At 38.3% G+C, this 18,225-nt stretch overlaps 1 protein-coding gene across 1 annotated transcript in view; it reads right to left on the bottom strand.

Moving 5' to 3' along the window:
• The window catches only part of Wdpcp (WD repeat containing planar cell polarity effector), a 275,150-nt gene that overhangs the window by 58,999 nt on the left and 197,926 nt on the right, over positions 1 to 18,225 (bottom strand). Inside the window, exon 14 of the mRNA XM_050140767.1 lies at positions 3,665 to 3,767. Within this exon, the coding sequence (XP_049996724.1) occupies positions 3,665 to 3,767 (103 nt within the window). The remainder of the gene's footprint in view (positions 1 to 3,664; positions 3,768 to 18,225) is intronic.

Raw genomic sequence — 18,225 nt, 5'->3', positions numbered from 1 at the left:
ACAACACACAAACTGTATTCATTTAAGAACTGCTTGGCCCATGAACTCTAGCCCTTACAGGCTAATTCTCGCACCTGGACTAGCCCATTTCTAATGATGCGTGTAAGCACCCCAAGGTGCGCTTACCGGGAAGATTCTAGCCTCCGTCCATGGTGTCTCTGCTCCAGAGAGCAGAGTTGTCGAGTCTCTCCGGGAGCAGAGCAGAGTCTGACCTCACTTCCTCTTCTGCCCAGAATTCTATTCTGTTTACTCCTCCCAGCTATGTTCTAAGCTGAGGCCAAGCAGTTGGTTTATTATAACTTAACCAATGAAATCAACAGATTGATATATGACACTCCCACATCAGGAGTGCAACTCAAGTTGTGGAGACAGAGCAAGGCACCTTCTCTCTCAAGTCACTGTGATGCGGGATCTTTTGCTCAATGATATCCTAGAAATAGTCCAGAGAGAAGACCTCACCTAATAGCTAAGAGGATATTCCTAGAATCAACAATAGACCATAGTGCACACGTAGCCTATGTTAAGAATCAAAGTGTAAAATATAGATTCAGCAAATAGTTTGTGCTGTGCTGAGGCCGATGCCAATCTGACTTCTCAGGCACACACTGCAGATGGCACAGTAATAGTCTCCCGTAAGGAAAGTCTTACAGGCGCCTGCACTTCTCACCCAACACAAACAACTTACTCCATGTTTAATAAAGAGTGTGAAACCCTAACTAGGTAGGAATTGGTGAATAATAAAAAGAATTTGTAAACTTGTATTTTATAGGTGTCGTAGCTTATCACTCAAGAATTCTTCTTATGACCAACACACACCATGCTTTAATTTGAAAGGCACTATTAATAGCTAACCATTACTAAACTTAATTCTTTGCCAGTCACTGTTCAAAGTATGACTTAACTAACCCAACCCCATGCTAATCTATAAGCTATAACATATATGAATACAGATATGTATAACTATAGCTATATAACCTATAACTATAATCTAGTACCCATTGAGACTGTGTTGTATACAGGAAGGCTAGGCACACAGAGAAGGACAATTCCTTCTCCGTGGACTTGGTAGTAACCAGGTGAGCACCAAAGTCCAATTCAGCTGTCACCATGCTGCATTCTATAAGCCCCACCAGTCATCCTCACAAATCTTCCCAGGTTTATTCTCGTATTTAGCACAACCTGACACATTAATTACTTAGACAATAGATGATTTCAGATTGAGAATACCTGAAATAACCACGTAGCACAAAAATGAGTAAATCCTCTATTTAGGTCAACAAAATTTACACTGTCTCAATTTATATTATGACTTTATTATAATAGAGCTATTGAATTTTGGCTTATAGGATTTGTGTTTTCCAAAATAATTTTAAATACAAAATATCATATGATGTGGGATGCACCTCTGTATGTTGTGAATATGTTTTATTACCACTGGTTAATAAAGAAGCTGCTTCGGCCTATGGCAAGGCAGAATATAGCTAGGCAGGAAATCCAAACAGAGATACAGGGAGAAAAAAGGTGGAATCTGGGAGAAGCCAGCAGCCGCCGGAGGAGTAAGATGCCAGAGCATCACTGGTAAGCCATGGGGCACGTGGTGATACACGGATTATTAGAAATGGGTGAATTTATATGTAGAGCTAGTCAGTAAGAAGCCTGAGTCATTGGTCAAACAAGTTATTAATATTAAGCCTCCGAATGATTATTTTATAAGCAGCTGCAGGTACCGGTGGGCGTGAGAGAAACTGGTCCAGCAGTAGTGACTGAGACAGAAAAGTCTCCAGCTACAATCATCCTTTGATTTTATTTATTTTAGCTCTTCTTGTCATACTAATGAGCAATGTAAATTTACCATATAGTACCAAGAAATAAGAAATAGAAGAGACAAAATATTTTATACCTTACTGCTACTATTCAATTCTTATTAAGGTTAATTTTATGTTTTATGGGTATAACCACATGGCTGTGTTAGATCACATCAAAAATGATTCTCTTTCTCCCTTACTTAAACTCTACAAAGTCAGACTCTGACTGTTTTGTCCTGGTTCTGTGAATTTGCCCCCTTCAGTATTACACCATAGTGGTATTTCATTTTAATAAATAAAGCTTGTCTGAAGATTAGAAAGTAAAACAGTCCCTCTGGTCAGCCTTACAGACCAGGCAGTGGTGACACACACCTTTAATCCCAGTAGCCACACTAGTTTGCCATGGAAACCAGGCAGTAGTGGTGCATGCCCTTAATCCTAGCCCTAGTGAGGAATATAGGATGGGAGGAGACAGCTCTCAGACTCAGTCTCATTCTGAGATTCCTGGAGGCAGGATAGCCATTTTGGACTGAGGTCGAGGTAAGAGGCAGTGGCTGGCTGTTTTGCTTTTCTGACCTTCAGGCTGAACCCCAATATCTATCTCTGGGTTTTTATTAATCATGTTACATTACACCTTGAGGATTAGAACTGATGGAGGTGGGATTTAAGAGAAGCGGAGAAGTGGTGGTTTTGGGTGCAAACACCACAAAGCCAAAGCTTTATCTGAGCACTGGGGAAGACACTCACTATAGTACTTTCAAGCATTTTCAAAGTGGGAGTAATCTAGAACTGTGTTTAGGAATCGCAGACATGTGAAACCAAGCCTACTACAGTCCTGGGGGTCTTTTCTGAAGTCTGTAGAATAGATGAACTAAGAGGAATAATAAATTTGATATCAATACTAGCACACTCAGCAGCATTAGAATAGCTGGGTTTAGAAACAGAAAGTACATGAGGTGTATTTTTATTTTGTGATACTATATATAAAACTGTTCATTTTGTTACATTATAATGTTTAAATGGACTTTAAAGATCAGTGCTGGCTTTTGGTCTATCTTTAGAATACACTAAACAGTGACATTAGCAGCTATGAACCCTGAAATACCCTCAAAGGGAGAGAATTATTTTATTATATGACATATCTGTGTATCAGCAAATGCCTATGTAGCTTCTGTGTTGACTCAATAACAGCCCCGATGGTAATGGTACACCCATCTCTCTCCCCAGATCTCATGGGAACAGCAGTGTGGAGCAGTGAGAGGGCACAGCAGGGGGAGGCGCCGGCGACCAAACCTGACAGCCTGAGTTCAAGCCCTGAGGTCCACACAGTGAAGAGGAGAACTGACTCCCACAAACTGTCTTCTGTCCTCCACACACGTGTTTTAGTACATGCATGCAAATGTGTGCATGTGCACACACACACACCAATAATAATACTAAATGTAAATAATAAAAAGTAATGTGTTTTTAAATTTTGCTGGTTATTACTACTTACCAATTTCTTTTAAGATTGCAGCTTATTTACAAATATTCTATTTTTCAAAGTTTAACAATTCTTGTTTTTAAATATTCTGTAATTCAAATAAATTAATTATGCCCTATAAACACAATAGAAATGACATTAAGTTAAGAATCCCCTAGAACCAGAGAATATTTAAAAATATTTTATGTATGTTGTTTTACGTGCATGTGTGTCTGTGTGAGGGTGTCAGGTCCCCTAAAACTGGAGCTACAGATGGGTGTGAGCTGCCATTTGGTGTTGGGAATTGAACCCGGGTCCTCTGGAAGAGCAGCCAGTGCTCTTCGCTGCTGAACCACCTCATTTCTCCAGGCCCCGAACCAAAGCGCTTAGTCCTTACCGGCGCCAGAGGAGCCTGGCGCGCCATCAATGTCGCATGCTCTTCTTCTCGCCGCTTCAGCCAGTGCCCGTTCACCCACATCCAGGGCAAGGTAATGGATATCCTTTGGGAATAAAGAAGACAAAGGGTTGATTAAAAAGAAATCTCAATAAAGTTACAAAGTAGAGTCTGAGAGGAAGACACGTTCAGATAAGGAAATAGATCTGGCCACTGCGCATTCGCTTTTCTGTTTAAATTTGTCAGTATTCTTTACTAGCAGAGTCTAATTTCCTTAAAGAACGCAGGTGTAACTATGTTAAGCCACAAAGCAAAAAGCATGTTTCTAATAATCAACAAGCAGTTTCATTAAAAATAAAAGCCTTAGCTGTGCCAGTGTGTGTATGTATATTTAAGGGTTTAGTGGCTAAGGCAGTCTGCACGCATACACACACACACACACACACACACACACACACACACACACACACACACACATGGTATGTGGTCCAAACTGGTCTCAATTCTTCAGTTTAAATGATGGTTTTCTTGTGCCTTTGAAATAGCTGGTCCTACCAGTTCATGTCATTGCACTGGTCTGAGAGAGCTTGACTGCATATTAACCTGAGTTCTGGACAAGGAATATTACACAGAACCTTATTTTTATAAGCCTAGAAATATGTAATAATGTTAATACTATGATTTTTTAAACCCATGTTATAAATAATCTGATGAATTATAATTCCATTCTCAATTTTTGACTCTAGTAGCGAGACAGGTCATTACAGGACAATTGTTAATTATAGAAATCTTTTATAGATTTTAATGGCAGTTATTTGTATACACTTGAGCTAAAGGAAGGAGTGATCTTTGATCTGAATGTTGGAAGGTTTGTGAGAATTATGTGAGGGGGAAGCAGCAGCATGCGCACCCTGTGCATATGTGTGCACCCTGTGCATATGTGTGCACACCGTGCATATGTGTGCAAAGCATGAAGCACTCTGTGAGGAGAGGCAGGTCTGTCCTGTGGGAGAAGTGCTGGGTGCTCAGGGAAAGCAGTGGAAATTACTGAGTGAATTCCATAGTGTGCAGAATGGTCACTGGAATAAAATTCTACTGCAATAAAAATGGATAGAAAGAATATAAACTGACAGTCTATGATGAATAAATATAAATGCCCTACAATTATGTAAAGATATTTCATATTATTCAAATAAATGTAAATCGAAAACGCTAATTTCTGATTTTTTGAATTATATGAATTTATAGGAAATAAAACACCATGCTTTGATATATGCACAATATGCAATGAATCATCACATCAGGGTGTTAACACATTGACTAAGTTTCTAAAAGTTAGCAATCGGCTGCAAAGCTTTGGCACGCAAGCATGTTCACTCAGAGCAGGGTTCCTGAAGACTGCAGAGGTCAGGGGTCGAAACTGTGTCTCACACAGCAGACCAGCTTGTGCTGGTACACTTCTCAACTTAAGAATGGCTTCTGAATTTTTAAATGGTTGAAAATTTGTGCTCGACCACTGTCCATGAACTTTGAAGGGCTGTGGAATTAGTTCTAGCTGCAGACTTGAAGATGTTTTAAACTAAAATTACAAGGAAAATTGCTTCTGTGAAACATACTGTGATAAAATCGTTCTGATGAGAACTGAAATTGTTTGAATTGCAAGTCATGGCAGGCCTGCACTGTCAAAAGATGTGTTTTTCAAAGTGATATCTTCATTCCTACACAAATTCCCAGAAATGTATTCTAATTTCAAACCAGAGCAATGTTTTTCAGGCCTCTATGTATGTGTAGAGAAAATTTCCATATTCCCAAATCCATTTGGTGTGCAATTAAGGAGCTTCTACTGGAAATGATTTGCAACGTAATGACATGCTAAAGACATTCTAGCATTTCGGCTAATAGAATTCTAAAACTGACTTCCGATTTGTGAATGCACTCAATGAGGGCATGTCTCAAGGACGCATACTGGCATTGTCAGTACTGGTATATACACGTGGGAAGAGATTTGCAAAGGTTTGAAAATATGGAAAGTCTCATCACAGATCAGCACCAACAAATCAACCTTTATGAGAAATTTGGGAACACCACTGTCCTATCTCCCAGAAAGCCCCATTTTTCATATTTATAAACCTGGATTAAAAACTTATACATAGTGTACATAATTTATGATATTTTAAATTTCACCAATAAAAGGTTTATGGAGCGTCTGGGGATAACGAAGGGAATAGAGCACGTGCTACACATCTCAAGAAGAAAGGATACCCAGAAACCACTTCAGGTTCCTTCAAGAAGCACACCTCATTACCAAAGCTGATGCCACCTGAGATAAAAAGATGGGACACAGCATTCCAGCAAGTGGATCCAGGACACAAGTAGGCATAGCTACTTCTGACTGGGAAAAGTAGGCTTGAAACCATGTAAGACAGAATTGACAAAGTCACCTCAAAGGAACAGTCCATCAAGAAGACATTCGATTGTAAACACACACGCACCAAACACAGGTAAAACCAATTTCATAAACAAATATAACTAGATATAAGGTCATATTTTAGTGGCAAAACAGTAACAGTGGGTGATTTCTATATTTCAGTTTCAAAGACAGGTCATCTGGATAAAAATTAGAGAAACAATGAAGTTTAATGGCACCACAAACCAACTGGACCTAGCAGATACCTACAGAACATTCTGTCCAAACAAAAGAATATACTTTCTTCTCAGCATGGAACGTTCTGTAAAATAGTTCCATATTAGAGCACAAAGCAACTCTCAGTAACTCCAGTGTTCTGTTTTACTACAGTGGAACGGTGGAAACAAACAGAAAGAGAAGCTGCCGAAACTCATTGAGGGTTCACAGTGTACTGCAGAATGATGAATGGGCCGTCAAAGACATCGAGACAGAGATTTAAAATTCCTAGATGTGAATGAAAATAAAAACACAGTGTGTCAAAATATTTGGTATTTAATGAAATCAGTCCTAAGAGGAAAGTTTATAGCTGAAAGTGTCCAAACTAAAAAAAGAAAGGAAGGGAAAAAAATTAGAAAATTCAAATAAATTACTTAATGGTAACTTTAAACCCCTTGGGAAACCCAGGAACCAGAACAAACATAAGAGCAGTAGACAGGAAGAAACAAGATAAAGGCAGATGTTAACGAAAAAACACAATGCAAAAAATAAAGAAGAGTTGATTCTTTGAAAATAAAAACATAATTAACAATCCCTTAGCCAAATTAACCAAAAGCAAGAGGACCCATAATAATAAAACTTGAGATGAAAAGGGGAAATATTACAGATTCTAAGGTGTTGTTAATTACACAACTATAATGGGACATCGATGTTAATCCTTCCAAGGCTCAAGAACATTAAGGAGAAGGGCAGACAGTGCAAGAGTCGGGTGATGGGGGAGGGCAATAAACACCGTCTTCTACGCATGACATGGCCCTTGCACTGGACCTCGCAATACTGTGTCAGAGATGGGAAGGGGTCATGGTGCCTCTGTAACCCTAGAGAACTCTAGGCTTTTGACAGATGCTGGAGGCAGGGGAGGCATTGCTCTTATATGCTGCATGGACTATACCTTTGATGCAAAAGTGTAGTTTAAAGTTTCTGTTTATTTTCAGTTTGAATGTCTTACCTATATCCCAAATAATCCACTATTATTATGCCAAGACTTATGTGATATTTTATATTCATTAATATTTGTTTAGAAAATGGTGAGCACCAAGCTTTGGTGCATATACATTTAGAACTGTTGTATCTTCTTACTATTTTTTCTCTTTATTAATATGTACTGGGCGTCTTTATCTCCTCTGCTTGGTTTGAAGTCGATTGTGGACCAAATAACTGCATGTTACATATATACATATACAATATATAAATCTAGATTGCATATATATATATGAGACCAAATATACACTATTCATGTAAATCTGATTTCTTTTCCTTAATATGATGATCTACAGTTCCATCCATTTTCCTGAAAACAGGATAGCATGTTTTTTAGATCTAATAAAGTTCCTCTGCATATGTACCACATTTTCATTAGAAAAACAGTACTAATAAAGAAAGGCAGGTTTGTTCGGCGGTGGTAACGCACACCTTTAATCCCAGTATGTGGGAGGAAGAGACAGGCGGATCTCTGTGAGTTTGAAGCCAGCTTGGTCTACAAGAGCTAGTTCCAGGACAGTCTCCAAAGCTACAGAGAAACCCTGTCTCTAAAAACCAAATAAAAAAATGCAAATTCTCCCTTTCCTTTGTATACCCTGGATTTCTTGTCTTATTTCCCTAGTTAAGACTCTGAGCACAGCATTGAATAAGAATATAAAATTGCTCCTTATGTATTTTCAGCATTTTTCGTTCAGTATAATGTTGACTATAGATTTACATAAATAACTTCTATGATGTTGAGGTATGTTCCTTCAACTCCTATTTTCTCCAGGCTTTTAGCAAGAAGGAATGAGGCACTTTGTCAACTAATTTATATGTAACCATTAGATAATCTTGTGATTTCTGTTCTGAAGCCCATTTGTGTGTTATAATCCACATATTGAACAATCCATGTTGAACAACCCTTGTATTCCTGAAATGAAACTAACAGTTCTCAGCATATTATTTTTAATGTGTTCTTGAATTCCATCATTAAGTATTTACTAAAATATTTACATCTACGTTTGTGCCAGTTAGTGTTTGTCAACTTGACATAAACCTAGACATACTCAAAAAGAGGTAATTTCAAGAGAGGAATTTCCTCCATCGGACTGGTCTATGAGCATGTCTGTAGGGCTTTTGTTTTGTTTTGTTTTGTTTTTTTCCATGATTGACAAGAGAGAGCCCAGCCCACCGTGGGTGGTGCCACTTGTGCTTATTGGTGGCACTGAACTGTTTGAGAAAACCAGCTGAGGATGCCGTGGACGCAGCGCGCTCAGCACCATTCCTCCCTAGCCCGGCTCCAGTGCCTGCCTACTGTTTGCCTCAGAAACCTACGTCCAGTTTTTGGTTTTCAGTCTGTGAGTGTCTTTACCAGTAAATTGAGTTTCTCGAAGACAAGAAATAATTGAATTTTCTTTTTAAATCTATTTATGTAGTCTGTATATTTTAATTAATAAGTTGATGTTATCAATTTACTCAAAAAGAATAGTTAATTCTTTTATGCTATTGCTTGTTTTTGTTTTTTGATTGGGTTAATGTTTAGCTTTTCTTTCTTCACCATAATTATTACTTACAGGAATAAGATTAAATAACAAAACATAAACTATAGGAGGAATGAATACAATCTGTTATCACACTATTACACTAAATATAAAAATAGAAACATTTGAAAGAAGATGGTCTTAACTTAGATACACGTATCACAGACCCAAGAACACAAGTGTGTACACAGATGCACACAAAACAGTATCTATGCTATGTAATTGATAGGATAGAAGATAAACTAGATATCCCACAAAATCCTTAATTCAAAAGATGCATGAAAAGGTGGTAAAAATAGTAATTAAATCTACTTATATTAATATCTATATTAAGTAATGATGACCAGAAGGGTCTAATAAAACAGAAGCTGTCACACTGAATGAAAAATAAGACTGAGATTACACTTTAAGACATAGAGGAGAAATGAAAGAACAGAAAAAGATAAAATGCAAACACCAACCAAAAGACAGCTGAAGTGTCCACTGCAAAAAGACAAGTGAGCTAGAAAAAGGGATATTTTTTGATAAACAGTCAACAGCTTCAAAACACTTGAAGCAAAATCTGAACAATGGATATAGAAGTGCTGAAATCTTGAAGTGTAATCTGCTCTCTAAGTCGCTGTTAGAATAAAGTAAGGTTAAAACAGACAATACTACCAAGCAGGTACAATTATCACTACAACTACTCTCCATTGAGAACACAGTGCACATTCCCTTCAAGTACACATGGAAGGGAGCCAGACAGACTATGTACTGGGCCTTAAAACATCTCTCAAGAATTGAAAAGTACAAATAGTACTGAAGTTTTTTGAACAAAGGAATTAAGTTACATAACAATTTGTAAAGGCATTTGAAAAACTGCTAGGACTTGGCATTAAACAGCTCACTTTTAAATATCGTATGGATTTAACAGCATACTTTAAAATAGTCTGTAGATAAAACATTAGAAAATGTTTTGAGATAAATGAAACGGAAATAAAACACATGAAAGTTAGACACGCTATAGCATATAGTATAGGTATAGATATAGCAGTATCTATAAGGGAATTTCAGGATTTAAATACTGTGGCAGTTTGAATGTAATAGGTCCCCATAATCTCACAGGGAGTGGCACTATTCGGAGGTGTGGCTTTGTTGGAGTGGGTATGGCCTTTTTTTAGAGAAAATGTGTCACTGTGGGGGTTAGGATACTGCCAGACGGAGCCCCAGTGCTGAGAGAAGTAGTGGACACAAGGCCCTATCCTAACCAGAAGCAATCTCCAGTTAACACACTCCGGGAATCTCACAGAAACCACACTGAAAGGCAGGCCGCATGGCCAACACAAAACTAAACCAATGGTATTTTGGGAGGCTTTTTGTCTCATAGTGCCTGGACATTTTTCTACTTACAGGTTTGGCTTACACGTTATGGTTCCCAATTTTGTATTTTGTGGGATTTCTGTGTAAGTGAATGTGTGTGTCTGCATCCATATGTGCTTCTTGTGCTTTTTCTCTGGCTCTTTTTTTCCCTGAGTGAGTTTGTTTATTTTGTCCTATTCTGGTTTGTCTTAGTTGCCCTTTTGTTTTCTAATGAGAGAAAGAAAAAAGGGTGTGAACAGAGGCGGGGGTAGGGAAGTTGGGGGAGGAGAAACTGTGAACAGAATATATTGTATAAACAAAACTATTTTCAATTAAAAATGAAAAAAAAAACTTAAAGAAAATGAGCAGAGAGTTCTCAAAAAAAAAAGGAAAAAAAATGGCTAAGAAATATCACATAAATGTTCATCATCCTTATCAATTAGGTAAATGCGAAACCACACAAATTTGAGATTTAATCTCACCCCGGTTGGAAAGGCAAAAATCAAGAGAAAGGGTGCCAACAAGTTCTGGAGGCGATGTGAGGAAGGAGACCCTCAGTCACTGTTGGTGGGAGAGCCAACTGGAGCAGCTACTATGAAAGTCAGAGAGAACTCTCAAAAGCCAGACATAAACCTCCCCTATGATCCAGCTACCTGACTGCATCTGCCCAAAGGACCCGATATCCTGTTCCACAGACATTTTCTCAGCCATGTTCACTGCTCCTCCAATTCACCAGGTGAGGAATCAGAAACCAAACTGCCCTTCAACTGACAGAGGGATTGTAAAACACTATGGAATTCTGTTCAGCTGTAAAGAAGAATGAAATCGTAAAATGTGCACAGAAGCACAAGGTATTAGAAATAATCCTTAAGAAGAGCCTCTCTGTCTACACAAAATAATTCCAATCAAACCAAATTAGACCAAATCAAAAATGCCCATGTTTAATAAATGCCATGCTCTCGGGTGGCTGGGAGCATGCTGCGGGGTGGGAGGTGGGAGAGCTCAGGACACAGAGAAGGAAAGCACTTGATTGCTCTTTGGGCTGACGAGGGAGGGGGACTTAGTGGGGGAGGGGAAGGGAAATGGGAGGCAGTGGCGGGGAAGAATCAGAAATCTTTAATAAATAAATAAAAATTAAAAAAAAAGAATTAGACAAACATAAAAAAAAAACAAAACCACATGTTCCTTTTCCAGTGTGAGCCTAAATAGACTGTGGGAGTGGTCCTTACCCTCCCTGGGGAGGGATCAGCATTTGACAGGCTTTCTCAGAGGTAGAGTCCAGCCCAAGGCAACTCCCAGGGGGAGGGGTCTTGAGATGGAGCTTTCTGCTCCATTGGCGCCCCAAAGCAGGGGCTGGGATGACCCTTCCAACTTAATATTACATTCCAGACTCTTTGGATATAGGGGTGTTAGAGGACTGGGGTCTTACTTTCAATCAAACATCCCAGAGTCCTTGGATATAGGGGTATCATTTTTGACCAAACAGAAAGGACTAGAAAATATTATATTGACTGAGGTTACCAGAAAGAGAAACACTGTGTTCTCTTTCATCTGAGGTTCCTAACTCCGAATCTTCATCCATTGCTGGTGGGAATGCAAACTTGTGCAAACACTTTGGAAAGCAGTATGGCGCTTTCTCAGAAAATTGGGAATCAACCTACCTCAGGACCCAGCAATACCACTCTTGGGCATATACCCAAAAGATGCTCAATCATACTACAACAGCATTTGTTCAACTATGTTCATAGCAGCATTATTTGTAATAGCCAGAACCTGGAAACAACCTAGATGCCCCTCAACGGAAGAATGTATAAACAAAGTCTGGCACATCTACAAATTAGAGTATTACTCAGCAGTAAAAAACAATGACATCTTGAATTTTGCATGCAAATGGGTGGAATTAGATAACACTATTCTGAGTGAGGTAAGAAAAAGATAAATATGGTATGTATTCACTCATATGTGGATACTAGGTATAAATAAAGGACATTGAGCCTATAGTTAATGATCCTAGAGAAGCTAAGTAATAAGGTGAACCCAAAGAAAAACATATATATGCCCATCTGGAAATTGGAAACAGACAAGATCACCTGACAAAATTGGGAGCATGGGGGCAGGGGGAAGAAGTAAGGGGAGAAAGGGAAGGTTGAGGAAAACTTGAGGGAATAGGACAGTCGAGCTGGAGGAAGGACACATATGAGATTAAGGAAAGGGATATCTTGATGGAGGGAGCCATTATGGGGTTAGCAAGAAACCTGGCTCTAGAAAAATTTCCAGGAATCCACAAGGATGACCCCAGCTAAGACCCTAAGCAATAGAGGAGAGGGTGCCCAAACTGGCCTTGCCCTGTAGTCAGACTGATGATTATCTTAAATATCCCCACAGAATCTTTGTCCAACAACAGATGGAAACTGAGGCAGAGACCCACATCGGAGCACTGGACTGAGCTTCCAAGGTCCAGTTGAAGAGTGGAAGGAGTGAGAATATGAGCAAGGAGGTCAAGACCATGAGGGGTTTTCCACTGAGACAGTTTGCCTCAGTTAATGGGAGCTCACCAACTCCAACTGGACTGGGAATTAACAAGCATAGGATCAAACTTGTCCCTCTGCATGTGGCTGACAGTTGGGCAGACTAAGGGGCCACTGACAGAGGCACCGGGATTTGTCTCTACTGCATGTACTGGCTTGTTGGGATCCTATTCTCTTTGGATGTATACCTCGCTCAGCCTAGATGTAGTGGGGAGGGCCTTGGACTTTCCACAAGGCAAAGTGCCTTACTCTCTTTTAGGATTAGAGGGGGGTGGGGTTGGAGGGTGTGTGGAGGGAATGGGAGGAGGGAATTAGTGTTTTTTTGGATTAGTATTTTTTTAAAGTATTAAAATAAAAAAGACAGCATAATGGATGATATCCTATCCCACTGGCCTTAAACCTTAACTTCCCAGCTTACAGGCTCTGCTTCCAAATGTAGTCATATTGATGGTTAGAAGATCCACATGTTAATTTTGTGGAGGAAAAAGACGCAATTCAGTTCATAGCATATGTATTTCTGTTTTCCTGCTGAATATCCTTAAATTCCTAATAGTCACAACCCTATTTATTTCCCTTAACATAACTGGGGCTGACCCAGTTTCTACTTCTTGTGATTTTTTTCTCCACCTTCTCACCCTCCTGTTTGTATTGAAGCATCCCAAGGATCCATCCTTGCTTGCCCACAAATACTTTTCTATTCAAAGCATCCTTTCCCAGGACATGAGGTTCTAGATGTTCCTCCGACTTTGGTAAACAGTCTTCTTTTCTTAGCACTTGGTGCCTGCTTCCTAATCTCACTTTGTCCCATCTTAACATTGTCAGTGGAGTCTCACAACCTCGGGTCCATCAAGTATTCTTATTTGATTCCAGCTATAAAATTTAACACAAACAGGCGCGCGCGCGCGCACACACACACACACACACACACACACAGAGTTTCTCTAATTTCCATAGATTTGGCACAAGAGGAGAGATTTACTCTGTGTACTCAACTGACTATCTTAAAGAAAATCTACTTCATCTATAGTTAACTGTTCTGAGTGGAGACTTTCAATTAGAACTTCAACTTGAAAGTCCAAGCGAGGTTTGAGTCAGTAGAGTTCAGAAAGGCACATATATTCATAAAATTAAAAATGGCAATTATAATGGATTGAACGCCAAATCTTATTTCAGAAGTTAGCAGGTATAAAACTCCTCTACCTAAAAACAGTGCCAAAGAAGCAATTCTATGTCAACTTGATCACCAAGCAAGTGCCTAGGAATAGCAGATGTAAGCCGCCCTACAAAAACCATGCCAATGGAAGACAAACTACCCAACAGCATTATGCCAAGGGAAGGCACAGATGGCTGGAGAGCAGCAGTTATAGGTCTTTTTATAGCATTATCAGATGGTACATTTGACATTCCAACTGGCCTTGTGCCAATGGCCAAGGTAGTTAGAGATGCCAACATGAGACTGCTCAGAAGGCACACTCATCTTCATGCCATTCAAGATGGGGCCAGAGAAGCAATCTTGGGTGGCTTTTATGCCACAATGAGTATAGCAAAACAATCATCTTTTATGCCACAATAATAATTGCTTTGGAGAGGCTACCTGAATTTTCAAACCCAGAATAATATTCTAAAGACAAGAAGCTAGCAGCAGCACTTTGTGACCAAAGCCATAGACTTTCATGGGCAGTGAGCAATCTAGACCTCCTGAGGAAATTGAAGATGCAAATTTTAAAGCAACCTCAAGCTTCCACAGAGTTCCAAGTACAGCTCAAAGGTTAATCTTCTAAACAATTTGAGAAAAAGTTGTTGACTTACTTGATGGTACTTTACATGTCCTACAAAGCCACAAAACATACAAACAATCAAACCAGCACTGGGAATTTGTACCCACATAATTGCAAAGTTTCAACTATTCTCAGCTGTTCTTTACACCCAACAGACCAACTTTTGATGCATTTAGTGATGAGTTTTCATTTCCTTTGGTGCTCTCCCTTATGTGAGCATCACATTCTTTAAGAACACAGGCTACTTAAAAGAATGGCCCTCAGTTAGGTTTTACCTTTTTGGCAGGAATGTCACAGCAAGATGTTGTACCCTTGCTTATTATACCAGGTGGCAAACTATTTTCAATAGTTCCATCTTATTATTATAATTATTATATTATTACTTTGGCATTTGTAGTCCAGACTGGTCTCAAACTTGCTATATTGCCTGGATGCTCTGATTCTCTTGCCTCTGTGTCCCGAGTTCTGAGAAAACAGGGATGCATCACCACACTCAGCTATCTGTTCTGGTATTGATTGAGTTATGATTGCTAGATTTACATAGTGTTTACCAATTTTCTCTACGGCAGTTTGTTACTCTTATTCCCTTTGTAAAAACACACAGCTTTTATAATATTATGGAAACACTCTGAGAACCTTTAAATAGCTTGCTTCTGCAGAACCTTTCCCTACTCATAGAATCCATCAGTAACTTTTGCCTTATTCAGTTACAACCACGATGTTTGCCAAACTGTGACTTCTTAATATGGGTGTTGAATCTATTTACTTATTTACACATGTACCAGAATGGATCAATGGTTACTTCCTACATTCTGATATACTGTGGTTTTTACCACATTCATTGAGATACTTCCTAATTTCTTCTGAAGACCATTAGATTTCAAAAACAACTGTTATTTAATTTGTGAACTTCAGAGGTATAGAATATTACTGATTTACAACTCAATTCCTTTGGTTTCATGTACCATTTTTAGAATGTTACATTCTAAAAACATAAGGCATTTTCATGTCTTATCATGTGGCCCAATATATATTTGGTGAATAAATGACATACATTTGAAAATAATATAATTTTTCAGTTGTTGGAGAATGATGTTGGATTCTGTAGCTTTCAAAACATCAAGAAAAGTTGATTCACAGATTTTAAAATATTCACAAACCTTTACCTACTTTCTCTATTTCTACATCTATCTTTTTACAGTTTTTCAACTTTTGTTTCAAGCATTTGAAGCTCGGTTATCTTGCACACAATTGTTTATTGTGTCTTTTTTACTAAACTTTTATCATAATACATATCTACTAGGAAAAATGTTTCTATAATTTTTATAACTATAAAATTCTGAATTCAAACTTTATGAATTTTTCTAAATGTCTGATTCTAAATTTGTATTTCTATTTCTGATGAGACTACCCATCCAGACATTTTGTTTATCTTTTCTTTAAAACCTTGCGGCTGCTGTGAGACCATTATCTCTAGTAATTAATACCTTGATTTCACAGGACTTTGCAGTAGTCTTTTTCTATTATCGTTTTTTATATATTTTTACATTTAATTTATTTATACTACAACAATTAATTATATCCTGAACACAAGCAAAGAATTATACATTGAGCATAACTACAACTTTCTCTGTGTTCAGTCTGATAACCTCTGACCTATAAAAAGAATTAAAATTTACTTTTTAACAGGAAGGTGTAACCTATTTGAATTAAACTTAATGCATATGTTTGGGGCATAAAATTAAAATCTTATTTTATTTTACCCTTCTCTGATAGAATATTTTTAAACTTTTCAGTTCTGTATTGACTTTTTAAAGCTACACACCTACTGAGTTTACCTAGAAGAAAGCTCTCCATGTGCTATAATCTGCAATTTTAACCTGTCATGATCACCCAGGACCCTGGCATTTCAGTATAATTCTATCTGCTCTTCCTATGCTAGAATCATTCATTTCATTTTTACATGCAATAAGCACAATGTTAATGACATAAATTTTACTTTAAATATCTTCTTTTTTAAAAGAATGTGGATCTACACAAGTCTACATATAAAAACTATACATATTTGTTGGGTACCATGTTGATAGTCTAATACATGCATATGTTTTATAATGTTTAAATGAGAATAAACATATACATCTCAAACATTTAGTAAGATGAAAAGACTCTTGATCCATATGCTTCTCATCTGGTAAATATCTAAGTTCTGGTTTAAACTCTTTTCCCAAACCTTCACTTATTTTTTCTCATGGTGTAGACCTTTGATGATTCATCCATCCTGTCACCTTTGATTTATTTACATGCAAAGGTCCTGGCACAGACCCATCTATGTCCTGTGACTGCTGCTTCCATCTCTGTTTTAGAGCACCTTGTTCTCCTGTGTCCTCGGCTCCTCTTCTGCAGACAGCTCTGTTTCTAATAAGAACCCCACCCGAACGCTTTGTTTATCATTTCTTTAAAAACCTTGAGGCTGCTGTGAAAGCACTGCAGTTGTTAACAGTGGTACTGTAGTTGGCTTTCCTTGCGATTATAGCTCTAAGCAAAGAGAACCCATCAGGATTTATGTGAAATAAAACAAAAAACACGAGGAAAGGATTGCGGGAGAGGGGTACTACAAACTGGAGGACAGGACACATACATGCAAACAGATATGCGAAACCCAGCAAAAGAATAGAAAACATGAGACAGCATTCCACTGAGACCCCTCCTAAGCTGACAACTTCTCAATAATGGAGAACAAAAGTGGTCAGAAGTGGAAGTGTTAGAGTCCTGCACACTGGAGGAGGAGCAGGGACCACAGAGAGGACTCAAATAAAAAATCCTGAAGACAGTTATGAAATTAATCAAGGACCTAGACAAGAAAACTACTAAAGAAGATGAAAGAATCAGTAACGTGGAAGAAAAAAAATTAAAACATCAAGGAAAAATCCTGTAAAGAATTCAGACACTGAAAAAGAACCAGAAATTCTGAAAATGAATCAACCAATCAACAAACCAAACAACAACACAACGTAGAAGAAAGGATCATCAACCTTCAAGACCATGCAGAAAGAAGTCGCATTGTTTGCAGGGAAACAGATATGTCAACTGAAGTATGCTAAATTCAGAAAGACAAATTATGCTTTCCTCTCATCTGTGGTTCCGAGATTTTATAGAGATACATAAAGATACGTGTGTGTGTGTGTGTGTATGTCTGTGTATGTACGTGTGTGTGTGTGTATGATGTGAAAGTAGAAAAAAGAAATGGGAAAGGGATGAGGAAAGGGCTCAGTATGCAGCACACATGTGGAGAAACGTCAAAAAAAGAGCAACAAAAAGATATCAGTTGTACCTAAGTGACCAACGCAATTCTATCAATGCTTCAGTGATATGTCTGCGCAGAAACAAGAGAAATGCATCCTAAAATTCACATGCAATCCCAAAGAACTCAGTATATAAAGCAATCTAATTCCAAAACTATGAGTCCGTACAAAGAAAGTCACATGATCCTGGCACAAAGACAGAAGTATGGATCAATGCAAGACAAAGAAAGTCCATAAAAATATTCGTCCATGTATAGTCAACTACCTTCTGACAAGAGTCTCAAGAAAACCTCAGTGATGTTCACTCCCTGAACTGCCTTGAGAGCCCTCATCCATGGTTTCACCACCAATGATGCCGTGTTCTGGTCTGTGCTGGGTTTTAGTTCCAGTACTTTACTCTTGACTGGTTATTTATTTATATCAGCATATTC

This window comes from Alexandromys fortis, unplaced genomic scaffold (assembly GCF_014885135.2).
Source record: "Alexandromys fortis isolate MF-2015 unplaced genomic scaffold, M_Fortis_MF-2015_v1.1 scaffold_7, whole genome shotgun sequence".
Lineage (NCBI taxonomy): Eukaryota > Metazoa > Chordata > Mammalia > Rodentia > Cricetidae > Alexandromys > Alexandromys fortis.
The sequence above is the reverse complement of the archived record's forward strand: the minus strand, read 5'-3'. Positions and strand labels throughout refer to the sequence as shown.